The 14877-nt window shown below is 34.7% G+C and overlaps 2 protein-coding genes across 10 annotated transcripts in view; one reads left to right on the top strand and one right to left on the bottom strand.

Annotated features, from left to right (window-relative positions):
• LOC130897446 (probable beta-hexosaminidase fdl) overlaps positions 1-11616 on the top strand; it is a 126345-nt gene extending 114729 nt beyond the window's left edge. For 6 of the 9 annotated variants that reach the window (XM_057806301.1, XM_057806299.1, XM_057806298.1 and 3 more), the window contains exons 3-6: positions 4157-5040; positions 6794-7301; positions 10336-10614; positions 11292-11599. In XM_057806301.1, coding sequence (XP_057662284.1) covers positions 4157-5040; positions 6794-7301; positions 10336-10614; positions 11292-11367 — 1747 coding nt within the window. In that variant the 3' untranslated portion in view covers positions 11368-11599. Of the gene's footprint in view, positions 1-4156; positions 5041-6793; positions 7302-10335; positions 10615-11291 lie in introns of all 9 variants that reach the window. The other 3 variants (XM_057806296.1, XM_057806295.1, XM_057806297.1) reach the window with 1 other exon arrangement.
• Positions 1-14877, bottom strand: part of LOC130897454 (uncharacterized) — a 77950-nt gene that overhangs the window by 56962 nt on the left and 6111 nt on the right. The window lies entirely within an intron of this gene.

Below are 14877 nucleotides of genomic sequence, written 5' to 3'. Positions count from 1 at the left end.
CAATTCTAGATAGTGCACTAGCTCCACCACGACATTCCTCACACATATCCAATTTTAATTAATTGTTTTCATTTGTTCGTCTCAAAACTTAAGTAGCAGCCCTCGTATAGTATCTTTTCTTGAATAGAGTTTGAATGTATGAATCTATTTGCATACTGTCACATCCATCTATTAATCTCGGCCAATTCATGAATATGTGTATTGGTCTGTTGGAGCATGATATGTTTCCATGAACATTTGATCTATATTACTATAAATCTATTAACAAGACTGTGCAGTTTTGTCAAAAATTCCGAGACTTTCTGTTTTTGTTTTAATTTGTCCATATTTGTTGTTATTATGTTTATAACATTCTCAAGATGTGATATAATATTGGCTACTCCACATCCTTCGAACAGTTACTTCTATATTTAATGTATCATTTTTGTTTAGTTTCCATTCCAAAATCTGTCACTTATAAAGCAACTACAAACTTCTTTTAGATACTCACGCACTCACAAGTACATAGAGCTTATTCAAAGAAATGCTGAGTTATTATAGATAAAAATTTCATACTACGTCCCTTCGATGGTGCAAATCAGATTTTATTCTCGTTTCTTTTCGACCCTTCAACTTGTCTTGTTCAAGTGTCTTCACAGCGCAGGCTACAGGATTTCTCATTTTAAATTTTATCTCATAGAAATTACCAATATTTACATTTACATTTCTTTTTGTACTGTCTACAATTAAACATTCAGTTCACAGTTTTTTTTCTTCGTTTTTGTTCTTTTCGTTTTATAATTTTGAGACGTATGTATGATCCTTATAATCAACACCGATGATATGTTCCTTCGAAAAAAAAGGTCATAAACATCTAAATTAAAATCAGGTTTGGATATTTTCTTCCATTTTGTGCATCATAGGATAAATGTGTCCAAACCATTCCTTCCATAGTAATCTATGGATGGTTTGAGTTTGGAAGTAAAATTTAGATGCGCCAACTCGGCACGGGGATATTTCAGGTAAACGAAGAACGCGTCTTTTTTATTTTTTCATCAGCCACACCAGATGAAATCTGGTATCACGTAATTGTGTTAATAGAAAATACGAATTCTATCAAAATTTTAAGTTGTGGTGGTCTTCAAACAGCAACATAGACTATATTGACATAGTTTCGTCATTTAAATATTTTAGAATACTTCTAAACAATTAACTCCTACATAAAATCAAAAATATTTATTTTATTAATTATTTTAAAGTCCTATCTACAATCTTATTGACAAACATTATCTCGTAAGACATAAAGATTTGCCAATTGGCATATGTACAATCAGTACTGACGTTGCTCAATGTAACAGTCTTAGTCAACATACCGGATGAACAATCGAAGGTAAGACTTATCAAAGCACTACTTTTTGTGATAGTAATTAGACGAAGATATCTTTATCTTTGTTGTGCTCCCCAATTATCTGTAATAGATGGACGAAATTGAATTGTCATTGCAGCATAACTCATAACCTTTAAATTACCGTTAAAGCTGAGATGAGAAAACAAAAAATACACCATTACCTCAAAATAGATGAAGAAACATATACAATGCACATGTTAGAGACAGATGACGAATCTGACTCGTGGTCGAAGACATTTTGCGATTTTTGTCCTTACTAGACTCACCAGATTCCAAAACAATGATACATATATGTATCTGTCCAACGTAATTTGATCATGGTACGGAATGCGGATTTCTAGATCACTCCGTTGTCAATCAACAACCTAACCTCAATTTATTCTATTATTTTTTCCAACAATTTACTATTACATTCCGTCTTATTCTTTACACATTTACCACCACATTGTTTATGATAGTTGCATCGAAGAAAACCTTCAGAAGAATTGGATTATTTTGCAACAAAGTCCACAAACCGAATTTCTTCTTTTTCTTCTTCTTCTTATTTTAAGACTTTAAGACACCAGCGCTTTGGTGGTCTCTCTTCCTTTGCGATTTTCGCCAGTCGATCGTCGTCCATTCTATTGACATGATCTCTCCATGCTCTTCTTCTAGTTCTGGCCCATCTCACTATATCCGGAACGTCAGACATTCTTCTAATTTCATTGCTCCTTATTCTGTCTCGAATTTGGTATATCTAATTATCTATGAGCATTTATTTGGGAATCAAATCTGTTAAAACAAGAATATTGAAAGCAATTTTAAATCCAAATATATTATTAACCAACCTGAAATTCATTTTCTACGTTTGTCCTTTTTAGACAAATAAAAATGTTTATTTATTAATTTTAGACGAGTTTCATTTTCTATATAAAATAATTTTCCTCATTATTATGATAATAATCGAATAAAATTGTTATTTTATTCAATTACACCAGTAAATGAATTTTTGCTGCATTATTTCCTAGCTCATATATATGTTGCGTATCTTCATCTTTTGTTAAATCACTGCTGCTTCCGTCGGTGTCGTTATCGTTATTTGGTAAAGAAGCTTAGAGTCGCCTGAAGTCTATAAGTATTTCTCATCTCCTAGCTCCTTCACTCCTCAATATTTGATTCAGTCAAACATTGTCAAATCAAATGCCAAATATAACCTTGTACACAGTATGTTGGATGTCTCTGTAAAGCGATTAGTCCTTCTCCAACGACGCAAATTTCAATCCATTTAAATGACAGATTCTTGCAAACAAGCGATTGAGCAAATCTTGGTTTACTCTATCAATGTATTCTCGGCCTTTGCTTCAGACATGTCTGCACATGGGGACCAGTAGTACTAATAATATCCATAATATTATAAACAATCCTAGGCTTAATAAGTTTTGAAAATTCTAAGAAATACACCTTTTAGGAAATGGTCTAGATAATTCAGTATAAAATTATAGAGACCATCCGGTTCGCTTTGAATAGCGATTAAATTAATTTGCTTTCTTTTGTTAAATCCTGTCGAAGTTATTGATCGCAGTACTAACCCTTTCTGCTTTGATTTCTAGTTTAGTTCGCATCAAATATTCCTCATGGATGCTTCTGGATACATCACAGTACATTTTAGCTGTTTAGCTTAATCTTTTGTGACCGATATTTTCGTAAGCTCTCTCTGAAATTCCATCCTCACTAACCTACTAATAATACCTCATTGAACCACGTCATTGACCTCATATTTCGCAATAAAATTTTTTCGAATCTATTTAGGCGACTACTTAGGTTTTCATTGGCCTTTTTTGATGATGTTCTCTTATTTTATTCAATATATTTGTATACTGCCCTATTGTCATCAGGGTTATATTTCTTTCAACTTTTTTTTTCAAAAATATGTTTGTAACTGAATGTTTTTTAGCCACGATAGTTTAAAATGAATTATCTACTCACAAGTTTCAATTTATTATACAGAAACCACTAATAAAACACCTCACGTGAGTATTTTACAAAACTAAATGGAGGTTAAGTACTTTATTTTCAAGGGCAGCAGGGGTTGTTGAAGAAAAGTTCACAGATAGAAAAATTATTTAATCAATAAGACGTATGACAAGCGGCAGTACGAGATAGCTCAAATACATACCTAGTATTTGCTAAAAATATACACGGTGTACTTTTTTGGTATAAATATTCACCATATCCCGCCCCTTATCAGTGGACAGTGGACATTAATTTAACCATTTTTACCCCCACAGTGTTTCTTATTTGCTCAATTTATTAAATAACTTACAATAGAAACAATAAACTAGGCACTAAACACTTAACTACTTGTTGATGCTTGACTATTCGCCAACTCTTATAATTTAATCAAATTCAAAGGCTTCTTTACACGAGTGACTATTTATACAAAAAGAGTTTCTTGATAATTCGGTTCTAGAAAGTGAAAAATATAAACACACAGCTGTATATAAAAACATGTGAATTGACTATCTGAGAATGTCAACATTCGAAAAACTCTCTTTTGAAATAATGAAACAGGACCGGCTTCAGTATGTATTTCAAATTAGTCAATATATCCTTTATCAATTATATTTTACTATATTATATCCTTTTCAAAAATACTTCAATACATTTGAAGTGAAAGCATACCCCGACGTATTTTATAGTCCTTGACTCTGTATTTATGGCAAAATTCGTTTATATTAGAACATGGAACAATGTTTGAACGACTACAGACTAACATCCGTATTATTTCAGGAAATCCATTCCTTCGCAATGGACATGGGACTGTATCAATCAACGATGCGAAAGACGATACACGAAAGACTCTCAAAAGCCCGTTTCTTTAGCAACATGCAGCATGCTATGCAGTTCAACGCAGCTCTGGCCTCAGCCTACCGGCCCTGTTACTTTAGGTAGCAGAGCACTAACATTCAATCATAATCAATTTATTTTCGAAAGCGAAACCGTCAAACCGGCTTTTTATTTACTTCAAGAAGCTTTCGCCTCTTTTAACAACAATATCATAAGTTTAGTAGAAAGATCTGATTACGTTAAAGATCAATCGGATTTGAAACAATTTATTATAAAAGTTAAAATAACTCATCCGGATGTTACTAAACTGACATTGCGCACCGACGAAAGTTATACTCTGATCTTAAAACCGCAGGAAAATACTATTAAGGCCAACATTACATCGAAAACATTTTTCGGAGCGAGATGCGCATTGGAAACATTATCCCAATTGATATGGTGGGATCCATATACAAATGGTGGAATGCTTAAAGTTATAAAAGGCGCTACGGTGCAAGATAAACCCGCCTTCCCTTACAGAGGCCTTATGGTTGATACGTCCCGAAATTTTATGTCTGTAGATAGTCTTAGAAGAGTTTTGGATGGTATGGCTGCTAGTAAACTAAACGTGTTCCATTGGCATATCTCTGACAGTCAAAGCTTCCCTTTGGTCGTACCTAGTGTACCTTTGCTATCGAAAACTGGGTCTTACGGACCAGATATGACGTATAGTCCTGAAGAAGTGAAAGCTTTAGTAGAATACGCTAATGTTAAAGGTATAAGAATCGTTTTGGAAGTTGATACTCCTGGACACGTTGGTAATGGATGGGATTGGGGACCCACTGAAGGTGAGTAAGACTAAAATCCAATTTTCAAAAATGAATTATGTTATTTATCCGAAAAGACAAATTCATATTTTATGGTATAACTCTGCTTGATTAAAGATTAATTTGTAACAATTTTTTTAAATACAATGTTAACATTGGAAGGAAAACCTTGGAAGCGTCCAGTGATTGATATTGTTTTAAACAGTGAAACGTATCCCAAATTTGTTACACTTTAAAAAAAGTGAGTGACGGAGCAAGACGTTTACAGTTCTTTAATAGAGTCAATTTTAGAAAACCGAAGCTTTAATAAATTAATAATTGCGATGGCAATCCTCATTAAGTAATTGAAGGAAGAAGATATTTCAAAAAAGTGAATGTTTGTGGGATCGTTTCATACATCTAAGTATCATCGGACCTTTCTTTATTAAAGAGGCTCCAAATTTGCTATTATTAAACCGGCTAGTTTAATGGACAAGATTCAGCAAAGCCTTTTGGTGAACCAGGATTTTGGCGCGAATCTACCAGTCACTTAAGCGAATATTATTTTTGCTTCACCAATATCAACGGCTTTTTGGGGCAATCGAAGCATACGATACAATACGCGGAGGTGTCTTCACGCAATCCCTCATTCACAAGTTGCTGTGTCTTCTCCAGTTTATGGTGTTAAAGAAAGCAATTCCGAAAACGAAGAAATTGAAACAGAATTACAGCTCCTGTCAGACCTCAAACACCTCATTTGATTAACCAATTGGAGCATAACGATCTCAATGGAGATTTGGATTTGCTCAAAGAAAAACCTTTGAAGCCTGCTTAAGACGGAAGTTACGATATACAGTAAACGTCACAGTTCATGAGTTGATTTGTTTTCTAAAGATAATGACTCAGTGTACGGTAAAGACATTGAGGGATTGATGTTAAACATAGATCAGAGGAATGGAGACTCTTCATTGATTCCTCAAAGTCAAGTCTGTACATCTCCATAACGGAAATATTTTTTCAATCACTATCTTTAGCTTACGGAGTTAATTTAACAGAAACATGCGTCATTATGAAACTAGTGTAATTAAAAAAAATGTGAAAGCCATGGACAAAGAAGGAATTAGTATCAAATTTTTAGAAAAAAAATTTCTTTATTTTAGTGACACTAAAATAAAAGAAGGTGTATTTGTTGGACTCGATGTCAATTCAAATTCAAAGATCTCAGCATTCATTACCATCTTAAATGAAAAAAAGAGAAGCTTGGTAGTGGTCTGTCAAAATTGCTGAAAACTTTTTGGGTATCTACAAATCTGATCAATATTCTGACCTCATCAAAGAAATGCTCAATGCATATTATAAATTGTGATTTAATGTGTCCTTGAAAATACACTTTTCACATTCCCTCATAAAGATTTTTCGGTAAATATGGACGCTAACGCAGCATGGAAAGCGCTTCCATCAAGATATCGCTACAATTGAAAAACGCTACCAAAGAAAATGGTAACCAGCAATGTTTGCAGACTATTATTGGTCTTCAAGTGAAATGGTGAAATCTTTAACTGAAATGGTCAAAGGAAACATTTTATTACTGATAATAAAACTGGAGTAATAAATACCAGAGATTTTTCAAAACAATAAATTTATTTTTTGACTTGACTCTTTTTATTTTTCTCATTTAGTTTTGCTATAAGAATCACGAATCATATAATCTCATCCACCAGAAAAAAACTAATAATCTTGCTGCCTAATGTTCTGAGAATTCATTAAATAAGTTTTCTGCAATATTATGTTTCAGGACTAGGTGAGCTCGCAGTCTGTATAAACGAACGTCCATGGAGCTTATACTGCGGTGAACCACCTTGTGGTCAACTTAATCCCGAGAACCCACACGTATACGAAATTTTAGGAAAACTGTATAAAGATCTACTGGTTCTCAGTGGTGAGACTGAGATTTTCCACCTTGGAGGTGATGAAGTCAATTTAGAATGCTGGTCGCAGCATATGCAAAAATCGAGTACTGCTTATAATTATACAGATCTCCATGATCTATGGGGGGAATTTACAGTGAAAGCTTTGAACAAATTGACAGCGGCGAATGGTGGAAAGAAAATACCTCACGTTATACTATGGTCCAGCAAACTTACTAAAAGACCTTATCTCACTAAATATTTGGATAAATCGCAAATTGTTGTACAAAGTTGGGGAGGAAGTCAATGGAGTGATACCCCAGATTTGATTGCTGATGGCTATAAAGTAATCATTTCACACGTAGATGCTTGGTATTTGGATTGCGGTTTTGGACGGTAATTACAATTTGTGATATTAAATACAGGGTATAATAATAATTAATAAGTGAAAAACTTGCCAAAAGTAGTTACGATTACCCATTTTTTGTCAATACAGGGTGGGCTATAAATTTTTGCACTTTTGCTTTCTCGCGGTGCGATACTTTTCCAAAATTCATTTACAACGGATCGCTTCACGGGAGAGCAACGCGTGCAAAATCAATGATTTACTAATTATACATCGACCAGTGTAGCTTGAGACTTGAGATTTGGATGCGCGGTAGTCATGTGGATCGGAATATGTCGAGAGCTCATTTTGTGCCAGTAAGCTCTTCACCTCGCAGCTATTCCAGTGCCGTAGCAAAAATTTCAGCGTGAAATTATTCATTTTTGTTGTACTCTTATACGACAAAAGGGTCGTTTAGAAATAAAGTGTAAATTTAAGACTTGGGACTTAAGGCTAATGTATCTAAATCCTTGTTGAAACTATTTTTTTGCAAGCATTCACAAAAACATCAAAATTTTGTTTTTTATTGTCAAGTATTTGAACACAAAAAACTGCGGAAAAGTATTAATTCATATTATGTTCATATTTAAGGTTACTGAACGTGTTGTAGGTGCAGCTTTAATATTCTTTGTCGAATCACTGTAGCCTGATGTGCATATCATGTATAAAGTGACTCAGAATCGCGATATCTCAGGAATGGTAACTCTTAGAAAAAAGAATATGGATCTAATTTTTGTAAAGAATTTGAAAATCTACAATTTTGGTTTGAGGTTTTTTTTAATAAAATTCATCGTTTTCGAGAAACGTTCAAAACACGTAAAATTTTGACCTTTGACCCCAAATAATTTTGTAGTACACATAGGATCAATGGGGATTTTTAAAACTTCATTTTTTTTAATGGTAAACCCCAGATCTCTACCAATATTTGGCTTTCCGGGAATTTTTTTTGTTTTCCCACTATTTTTATGTCTAAATTGACCGTACTATGAAGTTACACAATTTTGGAGCGAAACCACTCACAAAAGCTTCTTCTAATTAAAGAAATGTTTTCAAACAAATTGATCTTCTACAGAAGAGATATTGCATGGCCTCTCCGCAACCCAGACCTTTCTTCTCTAGCTGATTTCTTTATGTGGGGCTCTTGTTAAAAGACGAGTCTACATGAAAAAACCAAGAACAATACTCCAATTAATGAAGAGTATCCAGCAAGAGATGAGTAACATACCCGGCGCCATGTATCAAACAGATTTCCAGCTGTGAAATGGCGGTGATTTTATCTTAAACAAATAGTTTCTCATTTCATATTCTTTTCAATATTTTCATGGCAATTTCAGAAGTGCAGTTAGAGCTGTTACTGCTATATAGAAAAGTTATAAACTCAACATTACTAAAATCACTTCATTATAGTTACAACACGCCACTAATTTTGAGGATCAAAATTTTGGTGATACTCTTCTGTACCAAAATAAACACCCGACAAAAATTATTGCATCACTGGTATTTTAGGATATTTTTAATATTTAATTTTAGTTTTTTTGGGACAATCTGTATATGTATCAACTTGATAGATATTTCTGGTTTCTTATCATGGGCAAAAAAATATCACAATTTTTTACAAATTTTTTTTTAAACAAAAATGCTCGAGTAAAATCATTTCTGTCTTGGTGAATGCATTGAGATCGATAAGTTTCTAAGCAAATTGTGTTATTGTATGGTGAAAATTTATTTTGTTGATAATGGATGTGCTTCAAAGATTAATGAGACATGTGACGAATGAAGAAGCCACTAGAATCATCGCGCTCATACAAAATGACCTCAGTCAAAGATACGTCGCCGGGGTAATTGGAATTCAACAAAGCACCATATCCAGAGTTGTTATTCGCTACCAAGAAACAGGGCAGCTAACCAGAGGACCCGGAAGGGTAACTTCGGTAGTACATGATCGTTATTTGAGATTAACGTTAAGAATTAGACATACCACCGCTCGAAGGCTGCAAACAGATCTGTTGGCTGCTCATAATGTCCGAATAAGCCTATAAACAATTCTAAATAGGCTGAAAAAACCAGGTATACGAGCCTGAGTGCCAGCTAGAGGTCCATGTCTTAGCAGAAATCATCGAGTAGCAAGAATGGAATTTGCTCGAGAACACGCAAGATTGGTCCAATATTTTATTCACGAATGAATCAAGATTTTGTCTGTATTCAACAAATAGGCGTGTACCAGTATATAGGCGACGTGGTGAACGGCACAATCAGGTTAATATTTGTCAAACTGAAAGCTTTGGTGGTGGCTTTATCATGGTTTTGGAAGGAATTTCTTTCGAGGGTCGCACGGAAAACAGTGAATGATGGAAGACTAAATGCTGACAGGTACATAACCAATATCCTAGAGCCCCATATAGTGCCCCTATATGCCTCATATATAATTCTGTGCTAATGCACGATAATGCTAGTCCACACGCTGCTAGAGTAGTTCGGTAGTACTTAGAAGAGGTCGAGATACCCATCCTGAATTGGCCTGCACGTAGCCCGGACCTTAACCCAATAGAGCATGTCTGGGACCATCTAAGATGGCAAATTCAGCAGCATCCGGCACCAATAAGAACACTAGATGATCTTCAAAATGTTCTTTTTAACTTCTGGGAAAAAAATGCCGCAAGGATACGTCCAGAACCTGTTTAGAAGACTTACAAGACGAATGGAACCTGTAATTAGAGCGAGGGGTGGCAACACACGCTATTACAAATTCATTGACTGGTTTTAGTTTAAACACCGTTCATTTTTTTGTATAGATGTTTTTTACAATTTTTTTGATATTTTCTATGTTTTGGAAAATCAAACTTTTTGTCCTCTGTAGATTAAAATGATATAAAATAAATGTTGCAAAAGGCGTATCTATTGGTGTTTTAATTCGTAATAATAAAAAAATTCGACAAACAGGCAACACATTTGAAATATTTAAAAAATAATGAGTGATGCGATAATTTTTGTGGGGTGTATATTTATGAAGATCGCATTAACATATAATTCATGTCTATTTTTAAGTTGGAGAGAAACTGGTGATGCCGCTTGTGACCCATACCGTCCGTGGCAAACTGTTTATAATCACAGACCCTGGCAGCAATTGCATCTCAATAAGCAACTAATTCTTGGAGGAGAAGCTTGTCTTTGGAGCGAGCAGTTCGACGAAGGATCTTTAGATGCGAGACTATGGCCTAGAGCAGCTGCATTCGGAGAAAGAATGTGGAGCGATCCTCAAATCGATATTTCCACATTTTCCATTCCAGAAGATGTATACACGAGATTAAATACTCACAGAGATAGGTAGGTGTAAAATATACGTTTATTACAAATTTTCCTCTTTACCTTTATTATCATGTTAGAAAAAGGAATTTTCTGGTTCTTCTTGTTCAAAGCTATGGTATCTGAATGGTTTATTAGGGAGCTGGAGTTTAATTAAGTTTTCGAGGATAATCAATATGAACAATACACTCATAGACATTTTTTTCTGTATTTCATAATAAATAACAACCATCAAATACGTTCCTACATCCTTAACATTTCAGGGATTCCTACGATATATATATTATTAATGAAAACACGCAAAACTTTGTATTGGTTTCACAAAAAAGGACAGGTCGTATTTGAGATACATTTTGTATACAGTATCATTTCAGCTCCACACCCATCTGCTATACATCCAGATCATGTAGGCACCTTCTTTTGTGTTTTGGTATACAAATGAGTTCATTAACTAGTTGGATATTTATCTTTTCCATTCCGCTATTGCAATTTTAATACTTTGTAAACTTAAACTCTTCATACATGCTAGTTTTTACTTCTTTTCATCCTTATGCAATGATGTATGAGTTAATATTAGATTCTTTGTCCAATAACGTCCAAAATGTTTCTGCCTGAGATGAAACCGCGAGGTGCACACAATGCAAAACATATTTGTAAATAAAGTGGTGTGAAATAATTAACACAATTCATTGTTACAGGTTAGTGAAAAGGGGCATTCGTGCTGAAGCTCTTTGGCCGGAATGGTGTTCCCAAAATCCCGGTATGTGCCTTTGACATATCAAGCGTACATTAGAAGATATCTTCAAAGTTTATTCCTTCACAAGTGATATTAGTTTAATAAATATAAAAACATTTTTCGATTACCACAATGGAATTTTGTTGCTGAGTGCTTTCTCATGACTGAATTGTTTTGGAGATTGATCTCATATTTTTAAAATTTGTATAGTATATTTTTAGGAAATAAAAAAACATTTCATAGGATTTAATATTTATAGAAATAATAAAATGTTACTGAAAATTTTATATTGTAGTTTTATTTATTTTTCACACACACACACTATTAAACTTTCAGAAGGACTTCTTACAAGTATGATAATGTTTAACAACTGTGCAACCGGGGCCATGAAATCTTGCCCAACAGCTGCACTAGAAGTGATTCTAAATCTACCACCTCTCCACATAGGACTGGAAAGCGTGGCATAGAAAACATCACTTAGAATGTTGACGTTGCATCGAAAAAGTTTAACTTTGAGTAAAACTTCACCTCAATAATAAACTGTAAAGGCAAGTGGGATAAACACCATTAAGAAATGAACAGAAATGCCATTAAATGGTATACGGATGAATCTAAAACAGCAGACGTAACTGGAATAGGACTGTACGGGCCCAGAACCAATTACTCTGAAAGACTGGGCAGCATACCAAACATTTTTCAAGCAGACATTTATCCAATTGAAAAATATGTTCTGTTCAATCTAGAGAGAAACTATCGAAAACAGGAGATCATCATGGGACCCGAACCCTTCTTACCTTTGACTAAACAGCTCAAACCTCAAAAATTGTTGTACAAGTGATACACACAAGTTTAAAACCATTGACCAACTTACAGAAACGGGTTATTTTCTAGAGATTTTTAAAGGAGAAAGATACGGGGTATTTTTTTAAAATTTTGCGATTTTCCCGCCCCATGTGTTCAGCTGACAGCATACCATGAAAGTAGGCAACTCAATTTGCTTGAATCACGGATAATCTAAGAATCGCCAAAATATCAGATACGAGGTATCGCAGTTTTAGGCCATTGATATTCCTACTGATCGACGACGCTACAAATTTGATCCGTCTCAGTTGAATATAACTAATACTTAATAGTCTCAGGGCGCCACTCACGTTGTCCGAAAAGGCTAAAAATCCCTAGTGTCCCCCAAGGAACTGCCCCAGTCTTGACTTGACTTTTCTACCGATACCAAAATCCTAATCAAAGTTCTGGTAACCACAATAATGAATGCCATCCCCACATCTAACGTGCTAGTAGCCGAAACGCTACAACGCCTCATTTCCCCTTTTTACGGATACAACTGTACCGTTACTAGCTTCAACCCAAAAAGCAACTACCTTCCACTGAAGTACATCCCACACACACTCTTTGTCGATCGTCAGTGTTGCAGATTTTCCGCGGCTTCCCTGTAACCTGGTGAACCCCGTCCTCAGCCAAATGGTCGACGATAGGGAATAAAGCAGCCGCAGCTGTACTCTCACCCCCCGACCTCTTTTAAATTTAAGATAAACAAAAACATTTTCCAAACAATAAAAAAAAATAAAATGTTTCAAAAAAATAAAGAAAATCAAACGTTTTTATATGCCCACTCCTTTTTCGACTTATTCCAGTCAAAAATCCTAAATCTTTGCCTTTCTTCCTTCAGAAAAGTTAACAAAGACAATCCTACGCAACCACCACAATCCAGGCCCTGCGGAGGAGCAATTCCTATATCAGGGCCCACTCCAAACAAACGAATCTCTCTCTCTCTCTAAGACCGCCCTTAAACTTCCAGGTGTATGACAGGTGACAAGCGACAGGCGACATGCGACAGGCGACAACCGACAGGCGACAAGCGACAGGCGACAAGCGACAGGCGACAAGCGACAGGCGACAAGCGACAGGCGACAAGCGACAGGCGACAAGCAACAGGCGACAGGCGTCGTAACCTGTATCTGTTTTACATTGTTATACGACGGTTGCTTAAATTTTGAAATAGACAAATAAGAACAAATATTTATAATTAGATATGGCTTTAATGTTTTTCAAAATATTCTCCATCAAGATCAATATACTTTTTGCATGCGTTTGAATCATTTGTCGGAGCATTTTTTCCATTTCGATTGAGGTGATTTGAACGTATCAACAGCTTCTTGAGGTGTAGAAAACCGTTGACCTTTCAATTTAGTTTCGATCTGCGGTAATAAAAAGAAATCATTGGGTGTCAAACAAGGACTGTACGGCAGATGACCCAACAATGTTTTCACTGTTAAAAAAAGTTTTCGTTTGGTAAATATCTCTTGATCTCGAGAGTTTTTGAATCATGAGTCGTGGACTGTTTCAATTTACTTGTATGGCTTTTGGCTTGTGTAAAAGTGCGCCCCAAGAATTACTCTGGAAATTTGGTGGGGCTACTACCAAACTCTCCTCAACTACAGATGAATAACAATCCATAATGATCTAGCATTTAGTAGAAAAATTGTCAAGTCTAGAATCTTGTTTTTGGCCAGAAATATTTGACCTAGAAGATTAAAAACTCATGACTTTTAGTTAGTGGTACGCCCTATATATGAATATTGTCCAAATTAGTAGTTAACTTAAACAATTCTGTGAAAATACTGAATAATTTATAAGTGATTCGAATACGGTCTAGAATAGTGTAATTCAAATCAAACAGAATATCAGAGGAGTCATAATATTGTAGATATAAACATGAATATATAATTTTTGCGGCTTTGTAGAAGAAAGGACATACTAATTAACGGTCACAGTGTACTCCGATGAGCGTGTCATATTATCTTTTCTTTGTAAAATACATTGAATTGGTTCGTGATGTCTCCTTAAAATAACTCACTCGATCTCTTTGTAGGTATGTGAAGTGAAGAATTTCAGCTACTATGCGCGAATTTATTTAGCAAGCTTATTAACTAGCATTTTTAAATATTATCAAATTACTTTTCATTTTTATATATATATAGAATAACGAATAATGTACTATGTAAATAATAACTACATACATTTCGTGGAAGTATTTACTTAGTCCATTTACTCCCAATTTGTTCCTAAGCTAAACTTTTTAGAGAAATATGCATTCACAGAAACAAAACATGCTGATGATTACAGGTGATACCGAACAAAAAACCTTTTACTAGGAAGCTGTGGACGACGTAACGCAATGTTGTAAGCTAGGACTAAATTCCTGAATTGCCCCACCTCGTATTTCGGTTTTTAATTAATTAGAAACTAGTAAATCATCATAATAATGAAAACATAAACATCCCCCTTGCTATGAATATATATCATAATAACAATATTTTCTATTTAAATAGATTTGGTGTCTTCAAGACATTTGGTTTGGATTTTGTGGATAGCGTCCATCTTTTCCAAAATATTCTTACTAATTTTTGATATCTCATCCAATATCACGATCTTCGAGGTCATATCAGAAATAGCAGAGCGTTTCTTTAATCAAACTTCTATAATAGCTCTTTAAAAATTTATTGTGTTTGATAGATCATCGATACCGTTTT

The sequence above is a fragment of the Diorhabda carinulata genome, chromosome 8 (genome assembly GCF_026250575.1).
Source record: "Diorhabda carinulata isolate Delta chromosome 8, icDioCari1.1, whole genome shotgun sequence".
In the NCBI taxonomy this organism is placed as follows: domain Eukaryota; kingdom Metazoa; phylum Arthropoda; class Insecta; order Coleoptera; family Chrysomelidae; genus Diorhabda; species Diorhabda carinulata.
This window is presented reverse-complemented; position numbering and strand designations above follow the sequence as displayed.